Genomic DNA, 21413 nt, shown 5'->3' on the forward strand with positions numbered 1-21413 from the left:
CAGCAATTACGTTTGAAAATATTCAAAACTGCATGTTCTGCCGTATAATTCACGTTTTGCAAGGCACACACTTTGCATTTATTGCATTCCAATGCCATTTAACTTTATATATATGCAAGTCGTATCTAATAGGGCTTAACCACAGTTGTTTTATGCTGTATCTCGTTATAAGCCTCCAGTGGTATTTCATATAAAATAAAAACAACAGAGCCCGCCAATAATAACACGGAATAATATTGTGAATCAGCCCTTTTTAAATATGTGATTGTGTCTAAATCATGGTCTTCAGAAACGAAATTTCCTTGCGGCATAACACAACACATTTTTGAAAAAATCAGTCTGTGCAAATAACCTCAAATGACCCATCGTTACTGAGTATAACGCCAGCATGAAGTTTGTCAGACTGACGTATGTACCCAATAATGTCAAATTTATAATTAGTTTTCTAAATAATGTTGGGTTGTTTATGCTAATTTCCTCTGATGCACGCGCTATACCTCCTCAGCATCGTTGTATATTATTTTGTATAACAAAATAATGTTGATTCATGAATGTAGATGCCATTATTATACAAATAAATTTTTCTTTCGTCATTACAATTTAAAGTAATCTGATTGGCCAGGCCTTTTTAATTTGTTGTAGGGGTGTTCATAGCTATATATAGCCACGCACACCTGCGCTACTTTTCTGTGCATATACTCAACGAATGAGGACTCTATTTAGAATATAGGATCACTCAAACTGAGACTTCTTACGAAAGATTTTAATTATGAACCAAATAGTGGTCCATTTCTTCAAATAAATGACATGTCTTTGCTAATGCTACAAGTAAAATACACTTTAAATGAACAATTAAACACAGTCTGCTTACATATCTTGATGTGAAGTCATGACGGTACAGTACGAAATTCATCAGTGTCTGTATGTTAATGTATGCTATAATATATGTATACCGTTAAAATATGGGAATTTGACATTTGTTATGTAGAATTAAAACAAATAAAAGAAGAAGAAAAGAGAAAACAAAAGAATGTGGTCGGGGGAAGGGTCGAGCCACCAACCTTCGCATTATTTTAGGACAACGATCCAGCCAACTAAGCTAAATAATATTTTTTTGAAAAACAGCATAATCTGTTTACAGAGTTTGTGTTTACACTTTCATTTAAGGATTGTTGTTTGTTATGAAACAAATTAGACGCATAAAACACATGTTATCAACTAACATCTTCCAGTTGATCAGAATTGTGTATTGACGTCAGCCGATGAGCTTTTCTCTGATTCGCTGTAAATATATAAATGAGCTTCACGATTCTGTATTATTGCGCCTTAATGAATGAAATTCAAAATATGATTAAATAAAAGAATGTTATCAAACTATTAGTTTATTTAACTATTTAAGCTGTTGAATTTTGCGGATGACACAAAAGTTTGCACACTGTTTCTTCTGTTCATACTGCGTTGAAAATTTAAAACAATAAACAGTCAGTCCTTAAATAAATACCAAACATTTGTTTAGTTCATTTTCTCCTCATTACTGCTTTAATTTTCGCTCATATTATCAGAGGATTCACTTGATTAACTCGCTTCAGACGTTGTTTCAGATGAGTCAGATAAAGTAGGTGATTTAATCAATGTCAGAAGACTTCATGTTTTCTTGCACAATAATATGCAATATTTTTATTAGACTTTCCTTCCTAAAAGCTTGATCAAACATGCATTATTCCTGTTCTGAGATTATTCGCAAGTTAATCAGTGTGTTCCGGATGTATCTGGAAACGCATATAACATTTTCACAGTAGTAAGGAAGAGAGCCATACAGAGCACATAACAATCCTTACAGCTGTACAAAAATGAATATGATTGTGTCTTTCAGAAAACCTATCTTCAATTGTTTCAGAAAAGACTCTGTCATCCGATATTTTTAAATAAAGTCTAAAGAAATGACCCACCCATTGAAATTAGTTTGTATATTGAGTGTTAGAAACATCCGTCCATCGATACATATAATACTACTGTGAAAAGACAAACGATTCAGAAATCAAGCCCCCGTTTAGTTAAGAAAACTACTTTCTAAGCACACACTAATCGAATTGTTTTACTAATTTTTATATGTATTTCAGAACAGCTCATATATCTACAATCTGACTTTCGATGCATCTACACCCAAGCATTATTAGTAGTCCTCATCTTTCTTTACGACGAAAACTTAAACTTGGTAGAATATGTCCTGTGAAATATTCCTTTCATGGCTTTTATAATGTGGTCCAGAAGTATTTGATGAATGACAAAGGTAACTTATTAATCTTGAAAACCCGAGAAACCAAATAGGCACAAAAGTGGACATAAAATGCTTTTGTAACAATTATCATAAGGAATATACCAAGTCAAGTGCTTGATGGGTGCAAGATGGGGAGTGGAGATGGGGGTGCAATAAAACCGCACTTTTGATAGAAGATGTCATAAAGATAAATGTTTTACAAAAATGATCGAAATGGAGTTAGTTCTCAAAATATATTAAACATACATTTCCGCTCGGTTATAATGGAATACAGTAGGTTGTTAAGAAGAATACCAGAGACAAACTATTGCTAGTACATATCATGCAAATTTTAATATTGTTTGATAAGAAATGGCCCATTGAGTTTTAAAAAGACAACAAAAATCTTCCTCTGCACGGTTGCACAAACGACTGCCTAATTAGTCCACCAAATATACAATTTCTTTAAACATTTTGAAATCATTTCTACAATGTGCAAGCAGCAGCATCTGATTTAGCAATATAAATATGCACACTAATCTGAATCTATTAAACTACCATTCGATTGCATGATTAAATGTATTCGTTAAGGAATATCACTGAACGGTTCAATAACGCAAGTGCTGTTCATACATTTTTATATATTTCATATCTGCATGAATGTGCTCTTGTATGTCTGATTTACCCATGCTTTCGCTCATTTCAGTTCTTATAATCATTCACGTAGTACTTAAATTTCCATCATACGTTTTCACTTCATGCGCGAAATAGTACATGTTCTGTATATGTTATGGGAACACTTGTGCATAATTATTTTCCTTTTTCAATATATGTAATAAAATATTTGAACCAATGTATACTCAGAATAAAATTAGCTGTTTGAGACATGAATAAAAAGGTGTCATTTTCGGTTGCTATAAAACCTAAATGGTTGCTACGCGAGTCATAGAAAGAAAATGAAACAAACAACAACACTTCAAGTTTCAACAAAGTCATCCGGGTTGTTCTTAATATTTCTAAACTGGATTTTTGGCGAAGACACGACACACCGCATAAGAGGTTCTAGGCCAGAAGCTAAAATTAAATAAGCAACATAAAAAAATTGCTGTTGTTTTCGTTAACGTGACGTTTGAAAAGCAAGCCAAAAATATAAGATGATAACGTTTAAAACGTGATTTTGAACAACATGAAATTCGGCTTATTAGGCAGTATCTTGCTATAGTTTCATTTGATATTTCCCAGTCTATGCCTTAGATCATGATATAGAATAGTTAAGTGCTTACTTACCCCCAGTCTGCTGCGGCACCAGTCTACGAAATGCTTACTGTTGTTGAACAGGCCAGAGAAATTATTTATTTCACCCGGCATATTGTCCACTCTGTCGATAAAAGCTCTTGCTCTTTTTACGACATTATCCATACTGAAACGAGGAAGTTCAGAAATGCTGTGGGTTTTCCTTACTATAAAAATTTTCAAACTAACCAATTAATAATAAATACTGGAAATTTTTTTTTAACAATTCGGTAAATGAAATTCAAAGTGTGATGTAATAACAGCATGACAAACTGAAAATATTATTATTATTTTTGTTCTTTTTTGTTCATTGTAACACGATTTCTAATTGTCCAAAAGTATAATGGACAAGGCCGAACATATGGACGCCGTGTTTAGAATTCATTGAAATATTTGGCATAAATCAGTCTTAAATTTTCTGACTTTAAAACAACTTTTTCCTCAAAACACGGTTGTGTATCATCACAGATTTTGCATCAAAGAATCTTGTAACAAAACAATTTCTTATAAAAAAAAATAAAAATTGCGGTTTTGACACGTAAGAGTTACTTCTTTAATGAAATGATATTAACAGTTAAAATTTTCATAATCATATTATAGTCATTTATAAAATGTATCTCACTGCATATGGGGGTTTCCTTTTCGATTTTGGACCTGTGACATACTTATTTCCGATTCACCGGCGAAGCGTCGAATTTGCGTCAGTAGCAACCATATATTGAAACATAAGATTGCCAACCCCTAACATGAATTAAAGCAAAAGAATCAACAACTTTTGTTTAGGTGACCTCATCATCATTATGACCTATTACTTTTCCTAGTTCACTTTCACATTCAATATCTTTTTTAAGAAAAGTAGGAAAAGAACCACAAACTGATAATGTTATTATCTTAAAGAAGTTGTGTAAGGCATGAAACCTAAGTTTCAACACGACTTTCAACATTTTATTATACGCAAACAAAGCCAGTTATTACAGGACTTTTAATTGTGGTGTGGTTTTATTGTTTTGTTCGCTACATGCTCTCTTTGCTCGTATACAGCTAAAATATGGCTCACTTAGGCACTTACCCACGCTTTTTATTTGCAAACCACAACACTCACTTCGGACTTCACTTCTTGACCGTGACTCAGGGGTCGTAAAACCAATTCCGTTAGATTGTTAGTTGTTCTGGTCCTCTTACAAATACACGAATAAGATTTGTTCAGAAATATTGTAAAAATGCCAGTGTGATTGCAAGTTTTTGTATCATTGATCTTCGATCTCCTTCCAGGAACGCTAGTTCAGGGACCCACAAATCATACCCCTCTTGCCGATAGTAACAATATGAAAAACTAATTTATCAAGATTGGTTTCATTTCCACCAATCGTTTCAAGAGAATGCAGACCGAAAGACGTACGGACGACTGGACGCACAGAGAGAGGGAATCACAATATTCCAAACACTTTTTACAAACGTGACGGATAATTAGCAACTGTTGACGAGGTAGAGTCAGTGATATAACAGCTTATTTTTGACTTTTTATTGAATATGATGCTAAAAACAGCTTCTGTGGAATCAACCATTCAAACTAATGTAAAACGAAAAGAAAAAAAAATTAATCACCTAACGTAAATGATGTCAGAGGTGGGGTGGTAGTCCAATGTTAGCGTGTTAGAAATTTCTCCAAGTATGTCTATGATGTTAGGCATATTTTTAATTTGCCTGTCTGTATGTCCTCTAATACAAACAGAAACATGGCGAGCGAGACAGACAGGAGGAGACCAGATTTGGGTTGCACATTCAAAAGTTGAATCTGGTTCCGAGATTTGCTCATAACTATATATGTTGAATTGTGTTAACAATCTGTGTAAGACTTGACAGCAGAAAAGTACAACAGTAAGAAGGTGCTCATATTTCATATTTTGGAATTTTAAAAAAGCAACGAAATTTAAAATAAATACTTATGCATTGTGTGCCGTGCAAAAATGTGATACGGATTAAATGATGGTGCCCAATGTAAAAATTACAAATTTACCACAACGCAATAAATTCATTTACGAAAGATGAGGTCCAATTGTATTATATGTAAATGGCATATTCATTACCTACCCCCAACACACACACACACACACACACACACACACCTAAGGACTAACATTTTGAAAATATACGTGAAACACTGAGAGATAATACTGAATTCTGGGCGAAGAGACTAGAACGGCGACCGACTTTGTGAAACAATAACTTTACCGGGGAGGTGTAAACGATATTGAGAACGGTTTACATCAGTCGTAACTTATGCATCAGGTTTTCACACACACACACACACACACAAATAAATCTGCAAAGCAGAAATCATAATTAATTCATTTAAACATCAAGAAGCTTCCTTCTTAGGATTCAATTACAGTGTATTTTACATGCCGGCTACAGTTATTGACAAATCTGAAAGTATATACATGTCTGGTATAAATAGTTTATGTACTGTATTGGTCAGTGGTCAAAGAAATTTATTTTTTAGGCACAGGCCCCGGGCTGGTAACTTAAAATAAAGTCACTAGCCCTGACTGAAATTCCACAAGCCCGGACAGTTCATACCCGTAAACTCTCAAGCCAGGAGAAAAATCTCACGATTTGAGGGGTATTTCCACACCTACCTCCCGATCTCGTGATATCTCCCGATTTTTTCACAGAGAACTCCCGATTATTACATTATGTGTCAATTTTCATTTCTCAGAAAAAACAAACCATACATAAATAGATATAATGTATGCTATCCACAGATATTATATTCTATGTTATCACTTGTGAATATTGAAGTGACGAAATAATTAATATCGCATGACAGTTTGTTTCTTCAGTAAAACGAATGTTAAGATTAAACATTATTCACGTAAATTTCAGATTTTTTTTTTAACCACTACAACAGTACTGCAGTTAAAAAAATTCAAAGAAATTAAATTGTCACCAGTTAGCTTCAATCCCATAAATGATCACTCGGAATGGTGTGTAATTTTCTCGGCAAACAAAATCACATCTCCATTTCCGCCAAAGAAACTCGGCCAGTTAACACCCGACATTCCTCTACCGTATATGTAAAGTTTAATTACCATGATTATAATAAAAGAAGGAATAAAACAAAATATACCACACAGCATATGTGCCCCCAAAGAAATAATTAATAACAAATATTTTATTCAGTAAATAGCGTTACATGCCTTACGAGATAAAACTAAGGAAATAAGGTGGGATATAAAATGTGGGAAAAACAGTTGCCACATGTATGGTAACTTGTGACCGCAGATTTGTACTGTTAAAATGAAGTCCTAGGCATCATAAGTTACAAGAAAATAGGGCATCGTATGAAGCGCCGTAGCAGACTAAAAGCTGGTCCTATCAGAATGCTGCCGTTGAAATTTTACTTTCATATGTCCAGAATTCCAATTTCACTTGTATCAGAAATGCTTGTCCTTAAAGTTCCATTTTCTAGGTCGAGATTTTAGAATGTATCTGTTGAATTAAAAGTAGTGGTTGAAAGTTATATTTTCTATGTTGAGGTTTCAGATTGTGTCGTTTGAATTACACGCCGGTGGTTGAAATTTCAATGTCATACGTCGAGAATTCATAATTTATGTATTGGTTCCACGAGTTTATGTTGAAAGTTCCATTTCATATGTTGAGTATTTAGATTTCATCTGTTGAATTACACAGCGATGGTTGAAAATTCTGTCCAATGTCGAGTTTTTAGATTGTATCTTCTGAATTACACGGCGGTTGTTGAAATTTTAATGTCGTAAGTCAAGTTTCAATTTAACATGTTGAATCATATTGATTGTGCTGAAAGTTCCGTTTCATATGTTGAGTTTTTATATTGTATCTGCTGAATTACACAGCGGTGATTGGACATTTTATTGTGCTTGTCAGAATTGTTATTTTTATATGGTGAAATGATGTGTTAGTGTTAAAAGTAGCATTAGACAATGTCCACTTTAACAATTTAAAATATTATCGAGTATTAAAGGCACAATAGTGCAGCTGAGGGTGAATTTTCTTGCAAAAATGTTGGGACATTTATTAATATCAACTGATTAAATACTATTTAAAAGGCAATTCTGGGGTAATATCAAGTACGTAAGGGTTCTCGTTATGAAATACGAGCTCTCTGAAATCTTCGTACGTAGAGTAACGAATCTATCGTCTCCATGTTTAAATCCCGCTCGGCAGTGATCGGCAGATCCCGAATGAATAACACACATAATTCCGGTGACCGAAATTTGCATAATTATAGACCACATTGTAAACACTGAAGATGATGACGTAAAACACAACCACGCTACGAGACCGCCCAAAATGTCAACAACGGTGAGTACGATCTTCTTCTAATCTCGTTCTTTTCTTCTTATCCTTTTCCTTTCTAATTTTAATTTTGAGAGGAAACAATGAAATGTATGTAGAACTTCTTTTATAGTTATATTTCAAAGTTTTTGTGGTACGAGAATAATTTAAATCGACGTGCTCTGTACAGTATTGCAAAAACCCACAGGTACTCTATTTCTTGCCCAGTAGAATTCGTACTCCCTCACTTCCCCACCACTCAATTTTATAAATGAAAAGCATCAGGGATATTTAAAAATGCTCATAATTCAGTAATTTCATTAATCAATTTATAAATTCTAACCAGATTGTCACCAGTGGACCCCTAACACCCATCATTCTGATGTTTCAAACAAAGCGGAAAAGAATTTGTGTGCTTCTCCAAGTTAATACTTTACATACACAAGGTTTTAAATAAGCTTTTTTTTTTAAATCTGCGACTAGAATATGGAATCCAGGTTCAAAACTCTGGGCCAGATCATAAAAAAGTACACACACACAAACGTACAGTCACTTGTCAGCTGAAGTTTGACGAGAGCTTTATTCTTGCACATGTTTATTGGGTATTGTGCACACTGAGTAAATAGACACATGGACTTTGCTTTGGTGCCCATTCGAGGAAAGTAGGGGCCCTTTTTAAATTTTGGATCCCCATCCCACCCAACACTTGACCTGATCGAGCCCCAAAAAACTTCCATCAATTCACAACCTCTCATGTATTAATTTCTGATCCAAAGTTAGTACTATATTCCTATAAGTTTGATAAGTAATCATGAATATATTAGTTGTCAAATTATGAAATACTTTTACATATTAAAATTCATTAGATAGACTTAAATCAGCTCACTTTCAAGCTCAATTCTAGAGCAACTTTTAAGAGGAAGAGGGAGAGGAAGGATGAGGCATGGAGCAAGAAGCTGAAAAACCAGATGGGGGAGACGAGGAAGACATGCTGTGCAGCCTAAAAACTGAGCTGACCAAGCTCTACACATAGTTCAGACAAGGCAGACAAGAATGAGGGTAATTGTTTATTTATATCTTGCAAAACAAGTATTAATAGATATTTAAAAATGTTTGGTACTAAGTAACTTGGCAAAGACTCTAATATCTGTCAGTAGTGTTTTGCACAACTTAGAAAATGCATACTTGTATTAAAGGATTAGTTATTTTACCAAACAATGTATGTTTAAACTGCTTTACTTTTTGTTGCTACTCAACACCCCACCCCAATATGATTTGATAAAGGAAGACCATGCACAGATACCATAGAAAATACAGAGGCCACCTCATTTATATGGCCACCTTATATAATACCAAAATGGTAAAAGTATTATGGAGACAATCTCATAGAGTGCCCCATTGCATGATGAAATACATATAATTGATATGAAACTAAATACAAAAGGTTTTAACATGGGTCACTTAAATGTACAAGGTATAGTGGAACAAATAGAACAGATTAAGTTAATGTTGTCTTCCAAGGAAAATAATACGCTTGTTTTAGGACTCACTGAAACCAAATTAAATGCTAACCACAATGATAATCTATTTCACTGTCAAGGCTACAACAAACCATTACGCAGGGAGAGAGACAGCGGGAGGGGGGTGTCTTGTATACATTACAAGATGTAAATGCAGAAAGGCGACCTGACTTGGAGTCACATGAAATTGAGAGTATTTGGGTGGAAATTTCTCAAAATAATGCAGAATCATTTCTAGTTGGTTTCATTTATAGGCCACCCTCCTCCAAAGCAATTTGGAATGAACTTTTTGAAACAAATTGAAAATGTTCTTGCACAGGAGAAAGAAACATATATACTCAGCAGTGTAAATAAGGACCTACGTAATACTCAAATAAGGAGTAAGTGGATGGAATTTATTGAATCATTAGGCCTAGTCCAGTTGGTAAATGAGCCCACAAGTGTAACAGAAATATCAAGCACTCTTATTGATCACATTTATACCAACCTACCAAACAATGTGGCTTATGTTAATGTACCAAATGTTGGTCTTAGTGACCACTATCCTACTTTTTTGACAATAAAGGTTAAATGCAACAGAAATAGGAAAAATACACACAAAACTATCACTTACAGATCTTGAAGTAAATAACAATTTCAAGATGAATTATATAAAGTTCCATGGAATATTATCCAAAATTTTGATGACAAATGTGAAGCTCTAAGGGTGTGGACTGATTTATGGATGTAGTCTCTAAGTATGCAACACTAAAAGTACATTGAGTAAAGTATGAAATCCAGCCTAACTGATTTACTACTGAAATCCTAGATACTATGAAGACACGAGACCAGTTGAAGGCTATGGGAAACCATGCACAATATCAAGTATGGGGAAATAACATAACAAGTATGATTGAAAAGGCTAAAAAAAATGCTTGAAAACACAAAGAGCAACACAAACTCCATTTGGAAAGTCTTCAGTGAACTCATTGGGGTAACAAACAAAGATCAGTCAAATACAATTCACTCACTTCTGGCAAATGACACAAAAGTCACTGATGACACTGACATTGCAAATGTTTTGAGTGGGTTTTTTTCACTAACGTTACCACTAAGTTAAAAGAACCAGTGATAGAAAACAACTATAATGAACTGAAAAAACCCCTAAGGAGGTATGTTTCTCTATCCCACAGGTATAAAAAAACCTGCTAAAAAATGTCTCAGTAAACTTGATATCAAGAAAGCTACAGGACTTGATCAGATTTGTCCACCGCTCATTAAAACTTCTGCCTCAGCTATTTCAGATAGCATAACATTCATAATCAATTTAAATATTGCAACCTCATCTGTCCCCAAAATATGGAAAACTGCAAAAGTAATGCCTATAAACAAATCTGGTTCTAAGAATGATGCTGATAACTACCAGCCAATTTCAATACAACCAAAACTTGTCAAAATTGATTGAAAAACATGTCCATGACTCGTTCATGTCATATTTAACGAAACAGTTGCTGTTACACCTATTCAATCAGGCTTTAGACAGAAACATTTATGTGAGACTGACTTGATCTCTCTAACTGATAAATGGCTTCAACCACTTGATCAAAGTTGAATAATAGGATCACTATTTGTAGATTTCAGGAAAGTTTATGGGTTGGTGTACATGAAATCCTTTTGAAGAAAATGAAAATCAACCAATGTGATGAAAGTACAATTAGATGGTTTACTTCAAACTTAAGTGAGAGAACACATCATGTTTATATAAATAATGTTGTCGGAACCTGGAACAATTAGATATGGAGTACCACAAGGTTCAATTTAGGTCCATTACTATTGATACTATTTATTAGTGGCCTACCACTTTTTACTAAGGGACCCAATTTCATCTAGAGATCTTTATGCAGATGACACAACATTGTCAGACATCCAAAACACAAAGCACAAACTAGAAATGTATTTACAGGATGCCTAAACAAACTGGACAACTGGTGCACATGCAATGGCATAGTGGTAAATACTGGAAGAACTAAAATATTACTTATCTCAACATGGCAAAAAAGAACAAATCTTGGAAGTGATGAACTATGTCTGACATGGAAGGATACAAATTTGCAAATGGTTTGTCGTGATAGACTACTTGGTGTTTTGGTAGATAATAACCTATCATGGACTGAACATGTCAGTAAAAAGGTTAATTCAAGTTTATGGCTTTTCAGTAGGATAAGGTGAAGAAAACTATTTTATAACAGTTACATACAATCCTATTTAGACTACTGTAACACAGTGTGGAGTAATTCAAATGATAAAATCATAGCAAAGCTGGCACATCTTAAAACAAGTGCATTCAGGCTATATCAATCCAGAAAGAAAGCAAGGAAAATTTTAGCTGGTAAGTTAAAATTATTACCTATTAAAGACTGAATCCGGTTGAGAAAAGCCAAATTAATGTACATGATATCCAATAATAGCGCTCCTGAATATTTACAATCACTATTCCAGTATAGGCTACCTGGTAATACTCCACACCTGTGATCCATGTCAACCAAACAGTATAAAATTCCCAAACCAAATAAAGAATTATTCAAAAAATGTTTCCAGTACTCTGGAACTTTGCTCTGAAATAGTATTCCAGTTGACATTAGAAATGCCAACTCTATTTCTTTCTTCCAAACCAATATATACAGCGGCTTCAGAGACACACTTAAAATAGATAAATTCCTTTGTATGAGGGCCTAAAAGTAGATTAGCTAAAATCATTTCATATATAGGCATTAGTGATCTACGCTAGTGGCATACAAACATTCAATACTATTAAGGTCAACTTGCTCTTTTTTCAATTTAATTAATAAACCAACTTAAGTAATACATTTATTAGTGTTATTTTTTTAAAATACAAAATGGTAACAAAAAGTCTATGCAATCTTACTTTGGAGTTCAGCAATTAGACCTGACTAGATTGCAGTTTTTTTTATACAATTAGACATGTACAGAATTCATATATCCATTTAAGTCTTGTAAAATAAATGCTACACTTTTATTCTTCTGTTTTTAATATAATGCATGCCTTAATGTGCATTTCTAAAGCCCCAAAGTATGTTAAGATAATACTATATATGCGCTATCATGATAAACATAATAATCCTAAAATGTTTTATTTATCCAGAATTTAGACTGACATGAAGGCTTGCAAGAAACTTTTTTTTTCTTCATATCTGATCTAACAATTTTGGGTAAGAATTTTTAATTGCCCAGTCTGCTTGGCATTCAATGTTTCCACCTTTGAACTGGTGATTACTGCAAATGATTTCTGTATAACAAATTTACTCGATTCAATTGACAATTTTGAAACTTCTTTAATTCTTTCAATAACTTTTATACATTTCTTGAGCGTGTTATTGCCAAAGTTTAAAATTTTTATGTACAAAAGGTATATCACAAAAGGTATGAATAACTTGACAGGTATGTGGGCTACATTACAGAAAACCTCTTTCTGTATACAGAATATGTGTAGCAAATGCCTATGAATGTACAACTTGCACTTTGTACCAATAAAATCAAAATACTGCATCAATTTACAAACAGAATTAAAACTTTGATAGTTACTCTTACAATACAACATTTACAATGAATTCCATTTCCAAGGTGGACTCTCAAAGATTGATAATTGATGTACATACATGAATGTTGTAAATGTTATTTCTTTGCAACCACTGTGAAAGAATTTTAAAATTGTAAGCCGTCCAAAAACAGACATGCATACATATGCAAATGATAAGGACTTTGTTTTAATTTACAATTGATACTCATCTAGTAGATTCTTTTCATTACCTGATTTCAATGTGGGTACCTCAATATACTAAACAAATCTAAGCTGCAATCAGCCATTCCTATTTGATCTCAATGCAGAATCTCTGACTTCTAGAAATTCCCCCAAAAAACTTTGAGCTGTCCATCTTAACATAAACTATCAGTTCTAGTTGCGATGGAACTCTCAGTGTTCATGTCAAAATAAAAACCATGTGCAGTTTTGATCCACTTGTATCTCACAGTGGAATTTTCTGATCGAAGATGAATAACATTTGAATAAGCGCATGTTCCTATTATTTCTTAAAATATATTTTTTTACACTTTAGAAATAGCATATTACAGTTGGAATAATTTGTCAGATTTTTCAAGATCTAATCCTTGATGAGGCTGTACTTGCCTTGTCCTGGATGTACAGACGAAATGTTCTTGTCCTCAACGATAAAGTTGACTTGATGAGTGTCAACAGTCATGCTACCTATAGGCAGTTCATACTACGGCAACATGGAAGGCTCGGGTCTGGACAGAGACATGTAATTCCCTTTTGCTGTTTCTGGCAGATACATGACAAATATCCAGATGGACAATACACTGGCTTCATCCCCTATAGGCTTGCATGAACTTAAACACTTTCTTGCATGTATGAGTTTGTATATAAATGAATACAATTGATTTTATTCATTGTTTTCTTATAAATGCACATAATATTGCATCAAACAATAATGCTTTCAGATTTTTTTTAACACCAGTCTATTTCTGCCTGTAAACAATGTGGGCACAAAGATCACAAATAATCAATATAAAACGTTTTCAGCAACTGCAGATACAATATTATACATTATTTTATTTTCAGTTACTGATATTTCAGGATATTATATAAAGTGTAACCTGCCTTAACAGACACCTCCATATATCAGACACTGTTTCATATTTTACATAACTAAAATCGACAGATCTCCTTCACCACACCAAAACTAGAGTTGATGGTGGTTCTTGAGGTGCCAGGTTTCTACAAATTCTCCTGAGATCGTCTTCCTTTAGTTCTCTTCTCCTCTGCATACCCTGCTTTCCCTCAAGTTGACAGATGAGGGCTTTCTATATAAGCTCCCTGATGTGGGGATGTTTTCTTTTCCTTGCAAGGTAGACGGACCATCTGCCGTTTTTGTTTGTTGTACCATCGATGCCTGCTTTAAAGAAAATTTTATATTCTTAACATGTGTGACAAGCATCCCCATGCTAACCCATATTAACTTTTTACCCAGTATTAGAGCCTCATGATCAGTTCCCAAGAAGGAGTTGTTCTTATTTGTTCTATCCACAAAATACTATGTGAGACAGGATGCAGTTTTGCCCATTCCTTTAGAAAGCAACATGTTTTCATGAAGAGGTATTAGCTAGTAATCATCATGATGACAGCATCTACCCCAAACGTCCTGAGGATATTCCATAAACCCCATATATCCTTAATAAAGTGTGTCAGTCCCCCGGGAAAGTGCTATACAGATCACTGGATCTAATTATTAGACTTGCATTGCTCAAATCAAAATAAATATCAACTAGAATGATAACAATATTAATTACAAGATATGTATGCATGAAAATATTAAGATTCCTTACCACAAATATAAATGTGTGCCGATTGTTGCAAAATGACTTGTACATGTGAATAATATTCCATTCGTCTGATCTCCAGGCAGGGATCATAATGTACAATCAATATATAAAATTATTTCTAATTTCCTGTAGTGAAACAAGCTTACACTATCTCCCCTTCTTTGTTTCTCATTACACCTCAGCCACTATGGATATTGTGATCCAAAGCAGCTAGCTCATTCCTAATCCTGAAATGGCATACCTGAAATTTAAGTAATACTCCACTCTGTTTAGGAACCTTTGGTCCAAGAGCACCTGTGCCAAGGTTTTCAGCACTTTGGCTTCCTTCTTGGGATCAACTTCATCAAGCCAAGGCTTTGTCCGCTCTTCATTCTCCAGGTAAGGTTCATGAAGACATATATTAATGCCTTGGCCATGTGAGAGGATCTACTCATGTGTATTGGTGATATGATGTAGGACACTCCTCAAGATACTCTGAAAGAATGCCACAATCAATATCTTTAGCACCAAAAGCTGGTCTCTTTTGTCATTGTGACCCCATATTGATAAGACAACTTGATTTATATCATAAAGCGAAAGCTACATTGTAGAACTGGCTAATAGTTAACGTAGCAGGATTCAAATTTTGCTCAGATCATTGTTCCTTCAATATTCCACATTACTCTGACATTTCAAAGAAATTACTTTTAATAAACTACATACCTAGCATGGTGATTTGGTGATGAATATATATGTATAAAATATACATTAAAAGAAATCAGAAGATAAGGATTATGCACTGTAATTTTGATTTCATACAAAAGTATACAATAGCAAATGTTTACATATATGATTCAAATAAAAGTACTGAAAACTCACAAAAAAATTGTTCATAGCTGCTAGCACTTTTGCATGAAAACCAAAACTGGTTCATATCTTGGGACCATTGTAATAAAGCCATATTATCCATTTGTTTGGCAACCTTGAAAAGTAGGTAGGTAAAATAAAGTTAAAAATGCATGAAGATCAATCATCAAAACAGAAACAGTTTTTCAATTCCAAAAGTTTTATAACAGTAAAGAGTGAAAACCAACAAGTCATTTAATTCCCAAGAATAAAAAATGAAATTTAAAAAGAACTTACAGTATTGTAAATTAAATCCCAAATATGTTATATCACCAGTCCTAATGAACAAAGTTCTAATGAACTGCCAGTGGTTTCCAAAAACAAACTTCAACTGTTATCTCAGTATTTTGTTTTTAAATTAAATATGTCTTATGTGCATTCATCATGAGCTAAGTGGATAGATGGGAAGAGGGTGTTAGCAAGAACTGCATGTGGGACATAGATACAAGTATAAATGGGAAACGGCATAAAGAAAGCATATGAGGCACGTAGACACAATTTCAATATACAATCACTGGTCCTCTAAGTACTGAGTGGGGGAAAAATCCCAGCTGTGATTATTGGGTTTGCCAGCACAGTATACTGGAACTTTTTTGCATAACCAAAACAATGACAGTTCAAATTATGCCTTTTTCTATGCATCAAGTGGCACAGTTGAAATACCCAACCCCACTTTTGAGAAAGCGAAATTCAAGGTTTTTTTTATGAACAAACTAAGAAAAGCATGAAGTGGGAACTCAATCTGCTGGCAGTTATAATAATGTCCTTTATCAGCATTGCATTTATTACATCATTGTTTACAGCAGAATGACAATTGTAAGACAACCCCCACCCACACACACACACAAAATCTGCAAGAAATTTGTCATTTTTACCTTCCTGATTCAATAGCAAATACTTCAGATACTGAAGGTGTTGATGTGAAGCATGAAAATGTACTGGCCATCAGTTCTGTATGCTTGGGTTCATCTTTTGCTATATTCTTTGTAACTAAAAATATGAATTAAATATTCATTTGTATTATAATTTATGTTTTAAATCTGTTTCTTTGTGCACTGTGTTAAACACTTCGAACTGAAATACTTCATTTAAGCAATAATAAATAATATTAGATCTTAAAAAAATTCACATCAATAAAACTAACTTGACTGCAGCTCAAAACTTTAACTGATAACAATCTGCCAGCCATATATTCTGGTAACACTACAACATCCTTTCCTATCATGACTAGAGATCTTTTTGAAATTGTAGTCAATACAGTGCTTTATAATAGAATTACTAGTAGTTTAAAGATGTACAATAAAATCTTATTATTTGTTCCATCACGTTTACATGATAAGGTTATTAAACTTTTATGCAAGTAATGTGCATGTCACATTAACCTAAGGTGTGTGTGAGAGAGAGAGAGAGATGGATAGAGATGATATAAATAATGATAACGCTTGTAAATGTATCTAAGTTCCCTAGCCGAATTTAAAAAACCTGTCTCACGAAGATAATTGACAGGTGTACAAAATGACCTTTATGAGCAAGCTGTTATAAAAAATAAAAAATATATTCCACCCCAACATACAATACACACAATGCAGTCACTGAGTGAAATATTGATCGGCCGATCACATCTATTTTGGGAATATTACAAAGCAAGTCCTTGTACAAACATTGTATTAATAAAACAGTGTGCTTTAAACATACAGTAGGAACAAGATATTGAAAAATGGAGAACACTTATACATTGACATCACAGGCACTTGATTCTGGGGAAACTAATGTGTATCACCATATAACAGACATTGGCCTACCTGTCCAACAACAACTTCGTCATTTCAGTGTCTGATGCCAGTTCTAACTCTAACATCAATGCTCTCCATCGAACAAACTGGTCCCCAAGACGAATCCTTGATAAGTCCCGTTCGGTTTCTCTGACAGTTTTTCGGCGTTTCTTCTCGGAAAGCGACAAGCGCGGGCGACCTTTACGTTTTTGACTCTCACGTGTGTCCGCCATTTTTGTTTATAGTAGATATTTAAATTACAACCACGTGACTCATAACCCGCCCACTGGACGAAGATGACGTATACGTTTCTGTGGTCACGTGAGGCTTCCGTAATAGTTCGTGACCTACAAGTTTCAATTAAAGCGGGCCCCCACAAAAATTCATTTTCTCTCGTTTATTTATCAATTGCCCAATTTAATCTTCTCAAACTCTAGGTTTTCTTGAATTATTTCAGCTTATAAGTCGACACATTTCACTAGTTACATGATCTGTAACATTCACAAAATTACAGACACACTGCACTATTGTGCCTTTAAGATACATCATTCGTCTATTCAGTTATGAGGCGCCATTACATTTCATGCATTTACAGTTTGAAAGTTACCATTTACATGTCGAGAATTACTATGACTATTTTCGCTAGACGTAGCTCTCGTGAACGGACCGCGTTATTTTTAAACAAGGAGGCTGCTTATCGTTGCTGTGAAATTCAACAGATGAAATCTAAATACTCGCCATATGAAATGGAACTTTCATCACAGTTACAGACAAGGTGCGAATAGGTATTCTCGACATGTGATATTGAAATTTCAACCACCGCTGTGTAATTAAAAATATACACTGTAAAACGTCGACATAAGAACTAGAACTTTAAACCGCCACTGTATAATTCAATATACAAAATCTAAAATCTCGATCTTGAAAATGGAACTTTAAGGAGATGCAATTTGATCCAACACCAAACATTCACACTCTGTCGAACAGGGTTTCCTTGAAGTATGTCCGATGGACAGTCCTTTTCACACGATAAATGCAAGGATAAGGATTAACTGTTAATTAGTCAAACTGGCTTTATTGTTTGTGTACTTAAATCAAAATTTTAGCTATTTTGCAGTTTAGCTACAGCTAACCAGAATAAGAAAAAAAGGGGCTTGTCCTGGAGATAATAAGGTGTACCACAGGGAGAAATGGCGCGTCCCATGGGCGCTCGAACATTGGGCAAGAGGGTGGAGTCAACAGTCGCCTCCCCCCCCCCAATTGTTATTGTTAGCCAGCTAATGTGAAACTTCGATTTTATACATGACCTCTTTCCTTTTCATCGCTGCTATTTAAACTGCACAAGGGATAGTTCTATATCAGTTCCAATCATCACAGATTACCGTTTATACATACTACATGTAACAGGCATAGACTGAAAGTGTTTTAATTTTTTTATTTTTTTTAAGATTACTGAAAATGTATTTTCTCGAAACACGACAGGTTTAAAATCTTATTTTTAGCAAAGCTTCCATTTGATTAAAATCGGATCTCAATTTCACATAGGAAAGTGGTGAATTGATTTAAATTGTGCCGTGTTAAGGCATGTATGTCAACATCTTGAAAATACATTTACTCATTTCACGAGCGCGATCATAGTTTCCTCAGGCAAAAAGATTTCGTTTCGACATGCCCCGGTGGGCAGCTCACTTACAGGATGGACCCAAACTAAAATCAGAGGGGCACCGGGTGTCGGGCTATCAGATTTTTTAGCGCTGCTGGTGTAAATAAAAGATCTGTGAATTGATTGTTGCATTTTGTGGTCTTTTACTAGGCTTTCTGCCTATTTTCGTATCTCACACGTTTAACACTTTTCCCAGAATTTAAAATATCCAACGGTATGTCTGGAACAGCGCCAACTTTTAGTCTAGGCCTAGCATTTGCATATCCTAGATCTGCCATATTTTCAGGATCCCTCTCGTAACATTCTTTTGAGAAATGTAATGAGTACAGAGTGATGTATGGTGATGGTTTGAAATCGACTCGCTTGTAATAGTTTATCCATACTTTCTTTACGCCTTTATCTTTTGGAAAAGAAAAAAAAAATGTTGTCCACAGGCTTTTCTTAATGTGCTATTACACCGTAAGCAACGCAAAATGGCATTGTATTTTACTCTGGCAACTCCCAGCCGGGATGCTGGAATCGCTACTATTACGTCACATACCGAAAGTAACCGAATAGGTGCGGAAATTTTGCATAAGAGGTCACGGAAATTCAGCTCCTAGAAGATATGCCAGTATTTAAATATTGGCATTATAGTCGCAGATGATACTTCAGAATAAGGTTTTCTTCTATAGTGTTCTATATTTCCATTGGTTTCTGGTCTCCTTTAAAGCTTTGCAAATCTTAACTACTTTACTAAATGTTGAGCAATAGTTACCCATTGTTATAATTTTACTGGACACGATGGACCACTGGTCATCAGAATTTTTCTGAAAATCTAGGCTACTTGTCATCAGAATTTTACTCAAAATACTCCACTGATCATGAGAATTGTACGAAAATCCAACTCACTCCATGCCTAATTTTCATGACTTACTTTCAATTTCAAATTTCGACCCAAAATTTAAAATAACCTTATCTGAATCTGGTTTATGAAATTATTCAAACCAAAAATCTAGGAGAAAACGCCAGTAACCTACCGTCCTCCGAAACGGAGTTAATCGATGTGACGAGGGAGTATTTACACTGCAAATTTTATTATTTTCAATTTCTTTAATACTATTAAATATAGAGTAAATACAATCAACACATGCATAAATAAGATTTTATAAAAACAACAGATCAAAGAAGACCAACGAACAACCTATAATATTAACAGAATGCTACATTACATAAATTCAACGAACACGTTGTCACCCTTGATCTGCTGAAATGAGCAAACCTCTAAAAATACATTAATAAATGTCGTTATAAAAATGTACATAAATAAATTATGGTCTTGAAAGTTTGCAAAACAAAAATAGAAGTGAAATAAGAAGTAGCTCCCATTATTAGCATCCTGCAACCGATTTTAACGCATTTAATTTCCTTACTGGGGCCATTCAAGAAAATGAATTGAATGAGATAAAATATATTACAAAATTACTATTTTAAATGGAAGACACAAAATATGTTAGATAACTACACTTTAACATTTGATTGACTCAGAAAAGAGATGCAGAACACAGTGAGATATGAAACAGTGGCCAAATTAAATAAAAGCTGACAGTATTGTTAGCAACATCAGATGTGGAATATTACTGTAAGAGAAAATAAATATTAAACGTGTGGATATTCTACAATTTACACATATAATACATTTTGCTGGAAGTTTTTAGTTCCTTTTGTTTTTTTTTTACTGCATCGATTATGCAGTCGATTGTTTGCGTATACGGGCTCTAGTTTTGAATGTATACACTTTCTTAGCAAATATAAACTGATGCAGTCTAACAGCCAAAATTATTATGTATCCCTTCTAGCTTTGTCGAAGATGTTGCCTTAGACACGATCAACTTTAATGATATCACAATGTACAATACAGTTGGTTAGTAACATGTTAGTTTAAAATAAAAGGTTATATTTCTAGTTTACTTTCTTTCATCGCCATAGAATTGTACCCTTTCAAAGTACAAATTGTCTGCGACTGTCCAAAATGGATCAATCCGCATGCGAGGAGCTTCGGTATCGTCTCTCTTCCACCAGTGGATAACACTTTTTTCGCTGCCTGCAAGAGTTTGTATATCAGATACATTTGCATGTGTTATGCAAATAATAGGAGTATTTTGAAGGGTACTTAATCACTGCCATAATTTACTGTAGGTATTATCTGATCATATTTGTTTTGTATGAAAATATGTCAGCAAATATACTGAGATTTGATTTAATGACAAAATTGTTTCCCAATGTATTTCATTCATACCGTATGCTATGCAACTTGTATTTTAAAATGA

The 21413-nt window shown here is 34.1% G+C and overlaps 1 protein-coding gene across 5 annotated transcripts in view; it reads right to left on the reverse strand.

Moving 5' to 3' along the window:
• LOC149800879 (uncharacterized) overlaps positions 1–21413 on the reverse strand; it is a 242737-nt gene that overhangs the window by 188855 nt on the left and 32469 nt on the right. For 4 of the 5 annotated variants that reach the window (XM_089954901.1, XM_089954904.1, XM_089954902.1 and 1 more), the window contains exons 5-6: positions 21055–21187; positions 3545–3677 (exon numbers count right to left, since the gene is read on the reverse strand). In XM_089954901.1, the coding sequence (XP_089811027.1) occupies positions 3545–3677; positions 21055–21187 (266 nt within the window). The remainder of the gene's footprint in view (positions 1–3544; positions 3678–21054; positions 21188–21413) is intronic. The other variant, XM_089954905.1, reaches the window with a different exon arrangement.

This window comes from Sinohyriopsis cumingii, chromosome 4, assembly GCF_028554795.1.
Source record: "Sinohyriopsis cumingii isolate HCF-2022 chromosome 4, ASM2855479v2, whole genome shotgun sequence".
Taxonomy (NCBI): Eukaryota; Metazoa; Mollusca; class Bivalvia; order Unionida; family Unionidae; genus Sinohyriopsis; species Sinohyriopsis cumingii.